This window comes from Alosa sapidissima, chromosome 15, assembly GCF_018492685.1.
Source record: "Alosa sapidissima isolate fAloSap1 chromosome 15, fAloSap1.pri, whole genome shotgun sequence".
NCBI lineage: Eukaryota > Metazoa > Chordata > Actinopteri > Clupeiformes > Clupeidae > Alosa > Alosa sapidissima.
In genome coordinates, this window is record NC_055971.1 from 18,703,186 (window position 1) to 18,710,882 (window position 7,697).

The 7,697-nt window shown below is 42.4% G+C and overlaps 1 protein-coding gene across 1 annotated transcript; it reads right to left on the minus strand.

The window, feature by feature from the left end:
- Positions 1 to 6,024: 6,024 nt before the first annotated feature.
- Positions 6,025 to 7,397, minus strand: LOC121684274 (heat shock protein beta-1-like). The gene is made up of 3 exons (XM_042064255.1): positions 6,970 to 7,397; positions 6,622 to 6,685; positions 6,025 to 6,470 (listed from the first exon to the last, which is right to left on the minus strand). The coding sequence occupies exons 1-3, from the start codon at positions 7,325 to 7,327 to the stop codon at positions 6,332 to 6,334; spliced, it is 561 nt and encodes a 186-aa protein (XP_041920189.1). The 5' UTR covers positions 7,328 to 7,397; the 3' UTR covers positions 6,025 to 6,331.
- Positions 7,398 to 7,697: the final 300 nt, after the last annotated feature.

Below are 7,697 nucleotides of genomic sequence, written 5' to 3' on the forward strand. Positions count from 1 at the left end.
CAGCGCAAATTAATTTAGTCTTTTACGCAGTGGAGAAAGTGACAGTGCAAGAAAGAAAGTGTGTCCAAATTCACCCATTCATCTCCGTTGAACTACTCGCGAAGTAGCCTATTCATCACACAGACATCACAAATATCACACGAAAGAGCTTTTTCTCAGCTTTTAAACGATGTTACCCGATAATTGCTGAGTTGAACGGTTCGCGAGAAAAGTAAATAATATAATTCAATGTAGGCTATTCATACATTCTACTGAAGGTTTTGCGTCCCATGATCTCCCAACCCATTCATTTCGGTGGAATACTTCACGAACCCTTCTTTTAACACACGACAAACCATATATCAGAATAAACAGCAGACCTTACCGAACACAAAGGTGTAAAACAGTCCCCTGTACAGTTAGCCGTTCCAGAGTAATCCAGTTTTGAATTTGCAGTAAATTTCGACATGCATGGATGTCTCCAAATTTGGGCTTTAAGTTTTACAATGTGTTTAAATTGTTGCACATGATTTCATAACGGGCCAAATACAAAACAAATGTTACAAATATCGCCTAGATATTGGTAAATCAGAGGACAGCTGACTGAGTTTGTGAAAGTAGCCTTAGCCTAATGATCACAAAATGCTAAGCATGCATCTAGGCTATTTGAGTTTCTTAAAGCTGAGCTGTGGTTGAATTGTTCAATACATGATTTTATAACAGGCCAAATATAAAATAAATGTTATATATAGCCTAGATATCTGTAAATATTAGATGATCAGATGATTTACAGTTCTATGTAATATGTCATGTTTCATCTTTTTGTAATGTTTCATATAGTGATGCAGGTCTACTGCAGTGAATAGGCTAAATAAAACTTTGATCATTTTTATAGCCTACTACTGTATAGTTAACTTTGGCCTTGGTGCCCTGACATGTGGCCTTTGTGCCCCCCACCAAATATGTCCAACTGAAGGCCAAGTGGCCTTGCCCCCAGAATGGTGAAATTCCAAGACCACCACACAATGATTTTTACAGGTTCTACTAAATTGGGCTTAAATCTTGTTAGCATCATAACCGCGCTGCGCTAATCTGTTAAAAACTGTTGCATTCAAGTTAATTCTGCAAACCTACCACCACAAATATAATTCAATTCTGTGGGAAACACTGCAGACAGTTGCTTTGATAAAAATGGGCGCACGTGGGAATGGCCATAAAGTTACATACAGGATAGACATGTCTTAAAAAAGGAGTCATCACTAAATTAAGTATATGGAAGGCTATAAAAGTGCATTATTTTGTAATAGCAGTGAATACAGGGAAAGATTATTCAGGATCCAGACTTGAGAGGTCTTTAAAGCAATGTTGGACTAGAAAACTACCAGCAATGAGAATAGTAATACATGTTTATGTACCAACAGCAAAACCCACCATTGAATGAATATCAAACCAACGTTAATTGATACTGAACTATGTGTACATGCAGTTCAAGAGACTTTTCTTCTACTGTCCTTAATCACCATTCATGGCCTAGAGGTAGAAGATTTAAAGGCTTCTGAATTTAACCCAGCAAGCTGAAATAGGCCAGACAGACTGCACAAAGGGCATTCTAAAAGGCTCCTCTGAACGCTTCCTTGCAATAACCACTCATACTGGAGTTCCCCTGGCCTAACTGTGGAATAATTTGATTAGTTGGCCAGTCAGCATGTTCAGTTTTTTTTTTTTTCACCACATAGAAAACGTCCCACATAATTACAGGAGTTCTGTGAGAACATCCCCTGAGAGGAACTGATTTGCACACTGCACCGTGGAGTGCAAGAGTGACCTGGCTGATGAAGCTGTCAAATGCATAGACTTTCTATCGTGCCAGGTACTTAGTCACTGTTATGTAAAAGTAGAGTGAAATATATGTGTGTATGTATATACACACACATATACATACAAACATATGGATCATAGGATCTAAAATCATTATCTCTTGATAAGGGTACAGACTAGAATTGGGGACATACCCTCTGCTGTGGTACTACCATCACCTTTTTAAGTTTGCTGGGGAAAGCTAAGGAACAGGTGTGGAGCTGGTTAGAAATAGAATCCTCTTTCTGGAGCTGTCTGTATCTCTTCTCAATAATTCATTCTGGTTACATCAGACTGAAAAAAAATCAAGAGACTCCATGCATGCAGGCTTTATGAAACACTGCAATCAGTTCAACAACAACAACAAAAAAGATAAGATACCTTTTTCATAAATAGGCTATGTTGCCATCACAATTTTATGTTACTAATGCACAAACAATTGTCTGTAATGGCTGTTGTTTCAAGAATGGAGCTAATCTTAATATAATTTTCACCATAGTGGGATTATAAAAGGAAATATCTTTCAGAAACAACCAGCAGCACTCTTTACTGACTGATTTTGTGCAATTGCACTAATCTTAACGCTGCCTTTAAAAATGGAAGACAATCTCCATTAACATGTAGGCTACACACACACAGTCTCAGTTGAAAGCACTAGTAGTATCCCAACCTAATCCATCACTGGGTTCTCTGCATCTTTATGACTGAGAATGTGGACATAAATAACCCATAATGCCTTGCCAAACATCTCAGTCGAGGATGCTGTGTGCCTCGTCATGGGTTCCCACTGAGTGGCAGTCTAGCTCAGCTCTCCCTGATTGGTTGGTTTCTTAGAGACATGTAAGCTCCATACCCCTGGTGAGTTCTACTGTCCCAGGCCAGAGCAAGACTTTCATCCAATGTGGAAATTATAATACTGGGACATTATAGTGCTAAAATGTCAAATACACAATCTCCATTTTCATTGTGATCAGTAAGGTTTTTTTTTTTTTTGTCTTGAGCCAAATGTCCCCCACTCTCCTTCCAGAGCGGAAGCTGCTCAGTGGTGTCTGAAGCTGGCTGCACCCTCTGGCTACACTCCTTGCTCATCCTCTCTCTGGCAACATATCCTGCTGCATTGCAGAGTATAGTGAGATAGAAAGATAGACAAAGAGAAACAGTGAAACGGAGAGAGAGAGAGAGAGAGAGAGAGAGAGAGAGGGAACAGCTTTTGCTATTATTGTTTTTTTCACCTACACCTGCCCATTGGCCTACATTATACTATCAGTCAACGTATGCTCTTAATCTCACAGCATGACCCTAATAATCCATCTGGTCCTGCTAATCCCTCAGTTTACACTCAGGTGTGTATAATCTATTGACGCGGCATGCGTCGACAGGAGAGGCATTTCATTATGTAATACAATTCCCCCGTGCATTTAAGCAGCTAGATTCGACAGCCTGGTTCTGATGTGTGTTACCAGACCAGATTGCGACTCAGTTTTTTTTTAACCGCACGTCTAAGAGAAGGCAAAGTCTGACACAACAGCCATACTCAGAGCGTGAGGCTGGTGAGTGGATGCAACCAGCTGCATGATGCTGTTAGCATCTCTAAATTATCTCTCCCACCTCCTTATATCATCTCTCTCTCACACACTTGCTCACCCTCTCTATCTCTCTTTGCATCTGTCATTCCCTCTTTTACTCTCTCTCTCTCTCTCTCTCCATTTCTTCCATCTCTCTCTTTCTTTCTCCACTTTCTCTTTCTCTTTATCCACAGTCCAGTAAGACTCGCAATCAATTATTCATGCACATCTGTTTATTTTATATGAGGGGTGGGAGCTTGCGTTGGCAGGCAGGCTGAGGTGGCCAACTGTTGGACGGCAGGGCTCACGAGCAGTGCTTCCTCCAGCCAGCCATGTACTACACAGCCCCACTGAGAGGAGCATGCCGGCACTTCCAGTGGCTCTGCCGACCAGCCAATGGCAGCGCAGCTTGGCTGCTCTGACAACCAATTGTGAGCTTGTTGCTAGGGCTGTGAGAGACATCACCACCACCACCACCACCACCACCACCTGCCCCCTATCTTACACACACACTTTCACACACACACACACACACACACACACACACACACACACACACTCCTCAGCTTAGTATAGACACCTACAGAAAACCTGCAAGGAGACAAGGGAAATGTACGCATCTGATTTTCATTAGAATTCAGTAGCCCATCTCTCTCTCCTGCACTCTGGTGCAAGACAGTCCTCTGGGAACCAAGATATCAGCTGGGGTTTTCCCCACTGTATTAGCGCAATTACACTGGGAGTAGCCATCACCTTTAACTAAATTATTATATTCAGGTATATTAATGTATAATGTATATCTGTACTTTTACAATGTTAAGCACCTTGTCCTGGAACAATGCACAAAAGGTGCTAAAAAAATTTCTATACTTATATATAAACGCACACAAACACACATGCACGCACATACATACATACAGTACATGCATATAAACAAAGATTACATGTTCTGTACTGCTCTTCTCCCATGATGTGTGGATTCTCTTAAATGGCTTCCAAAGATTGGATGACATTAACCTTTCATTCTGAGAGTGGACACATCTGTCCTTGTCCCTTCTCAGCCATCCTCTGTCTCCTAATGCATTCTCCTTGTGGTGACTGACACTGAGGCACCTCCTTCCTGTAGTGACCGTCAAAGCATCACCGAGGCTCCAATCACTGAGAGCCGGGGAAGGGCGAACGAACAAAGAGTTAATCTGCTGACCTCCAGGTTTCCTAGAGAGCAGGGACCTTGGTGAGATAAGGTTAAATGGAGTAGATGGATAGTCGCATTAGCTGTTGGAAATTAGCCTAAGGAAATGGACCATTTCTATCCTCTCTGTGTTAACTCTTTTTCCTTCATTCTTTCGCACTTTCCCTATTTATTTATTTATTTATTTATTTATGTGTGTTTGTTTTATCAAGCCATTCAAACATTTTATCAATGACTCTGTTTTGCTGTACACATCCTGCGTCCAGGACATGATGTGGCACCAATCATGGCGTCAAGAATAGCAATGCCACCTATTACCAATGGGGGGCAGAATACATGGTACTTTCTGTGTTGTTGCAAGCAGATCTGCACCATGACACAGGGATTGTTTTATGTCTCATCAATCTAAGCTACACTTGAAAGATGAATGTTTGGATTTGCGTGTGTTTTTTGAAAATTGAATTCTGAATATGCAGGCAGGTGTCTGTGGCAACTAGGAATATCACAATTGTTGTTGTTTTTTTAACAGATTTGGAGGAAAGTTTTGAAAGGGCATTTGTATTTAATCAGGTCCCTTACAATGTAAAATTAGTTCCATAAATATTTAGTCTCACCAATTGAACAGCCAAATCCTCCCAGTCTTGTATGAATTATGAACACAGGTTATATAATCCCCTACATAAAAAGCACTTAAAAAGAAACATTCCCGAGGGAACTGTCAAAATTGTTCCTAAAAATACAGCAGACCTTCTATAAATAACCTGTACCTGGCAGACTCACAGTGGCTTCAGGGTAGTCCCTCAGCATCGTTTTGACAAGCAGTCCCAATCTACCATTTACTTGTCCAGAGGATGTGCCTTGCCAAGGAGTGACCCGCCAGCACCCGACCACTGAGCCACTGCAACATTATGGCGTATATCAGCTACAATTAACGCTGGCACTGTATTGATTTTGATAGGCTAATGCCAGTGCCGCAGACTCCAGCAGAATTTAAGTACTTGAAAGGCGAGGCAGAATGAAAGTGGAACATCCTGGTTTTGTTGTGAACTGAGAGTAACTGTGTGATACATTAGAGAGTTCTAAGTCAGAGAGTTCTTGTTTTGTTTCTGCAAATTTATCACAGCCCTGGGCAAACACAGCTTGTCCGATTAGCAACCATAGTCCATTACAATGCCCCAAAGTACAGTTCTTACTGGGAAGTATGACAGCAGCTAAGAGGGGAGGAGAGAGTGCATGTGACGAGGAAAGCAGAATGCTGAGATGCAGGAGGCAAAGGAATTTGAATGATAATGGAGGTTCAGCCCTTCAAGTCTCTCTCTTTTTCTTCTCTTTAGTATTGGGTGTATTTGTATTTATCATACTCTATTTCTCTCTTCATCTTTGACATCAACATTGGTATTTTGCAAAATAAAACTTCACTTTACTCTGAACTTCTAAAACAGATTTTTATTAGTTTCTAGTTTGCTGTTTTGAAGCATTTCAGTACAGACACTGGTTTTGTACAATGTATCACTCATTTCACTGGATTAGATAACAAACTGGTTACGTATATGCTTGATTTACTTCTCACTGATTGCTGACATGATGACAACCTGGACAGGAAAAAAACAACATTGCATACCAAAATGTAAAAATAAGGAACCAAAAGCTCGGCTAGTGAGCTGGGTAGATGTGTGTCAGCAGCTGGATCATGGGGTCGAACGATGGCTCCTCTCCCATGTGGCCTGGTGATTCCTGTTTATTTCTTCATCTTGGAGACGGGGATGGACACCTCGCCTGCTTGCAGAGCAGGCTTAGGAAGAGGAGCCTCAATGGTCAGCACACCCTCAGGTGAGAGAGAGGAGGTGACCTTCTCAGAGTCAACAGTAGGGGGCAGACTGCATCAACAAGAGAGGGTGTCATTGGCCAGTAGGTTATTAACACAATTCCCTATTCAAGTGCCTATTCAAATGCTTTATTGAAATTCAATAAACATGTGCTAGGATGTAGTAGATTGTAGACAGTTTTTAAAAGAAATGATCCACTCACGTGTATTTCCTAGTGAAACTCCTGCTGATGAATCCATGGTCATCCCTTCTCTCCTCGTGTTGCCCTAAAGAAAGAAAGAAGATAAATGGTCCGGTTCATGCGTGTAATCTGATTCTGAAGTTACATCATAATGGGTTGTAGTAGGAGACAATAGGAAATAAAGTGATTAAACTGTAAAGCATGCATTTAGGTTCTAAATAAAACCTTTACATTACATTTAACTTATATGCCACTTCACTGAATAAACAAAGTAGAATCCAATTCAGAGTCTCAGCAAAGCATTTGAAAAGTTTTGAAGAGTCACTAAAGAACTCTTCCTCTTAGTCATGTAAGTCTGTCATCACTCACCGATGATCTCGACCATCCCATCCTTGGTTCTGACCACCAGCTCCTCGGGAGAGAACTGGTTGGTGTCCAGGCAGACCCTCCAGTGGTCGCGTGTCTGTCTCATCTCGGACATGCCACTGCTCATCTGGCGGGACAGGGCGCGGGCATAGGGCCCCTGGGAGAAGAAGTTGTTGTTGTACATGGAGCCAGGGGGCCTCAAGTAGCCGGGCCAGTGGGAGTTGGTCCACTGGGGGAAGTCCTCGGGGGAAAAGGGCATGCCGAAGGCCTGGTCGAAGAGGCGGCTGCCCTGCTGCCAGTCGCGGAAGGGGTCCCAGGTGGGCTGCTGCATCATGTTGACCTGAAGGCGCTTCTCAGACATCGAAGTGACGGAGGCGGAGGAGGCGGCTCAAAGATGCTGGAGGTCCTTCTCTCACTCGGGTCAGTGAAAGTGGAAGTGAAGAGGACCTCCTTGGGTGAGGGCTTTATAAACCAGTCCCCCACACACACACACATTCCCCCCAACCCCTTCCCCATCCCCATCCCCAAACACAGACACCCTCCAGTCTCCCCCTATAGAGATTATTTATAGAACAGGTTTTGAGTGACTAAACTCACCAGTCCATTAGGCAGGAATTTGTACAAAACGTTCACGTAACCCTGACACAGCTGCCTGACAATGGTAATCTTCTCCTCCATATTAACTAGCTTATGGAGGAATGCCCTGCCCCATGAACTCACTGTCATTCCAG

What these genes read in the sequence shown, in the direction of transcription:
- LOC121684274 (XM_042064255.1), bottom strand. Translation starts at nt 7,327, where the DNA reads ATGTCTGAGAAGCGCCTTCAGGTCAACATGATGCAGCAGCCCACCTGG. An exon ending in TGGGATGGTCGAGATCATCG is followed by an intron (nt 6,686 to 6,969) that starts GTGAGTGATGAC and finishes TTCTTTCTTTAG; the next exon opens with GGCAACACGAGGAGAGAAGG. An exon ending in AGTTTCACTAGGAAATACAC is followed by an intron (nt 6,471 to 6,621) that starts GTGAGTGGATCA and finishes TTGTTGATGCAG; the next exon opens with TCTGCCCCCTACTGTTGACT.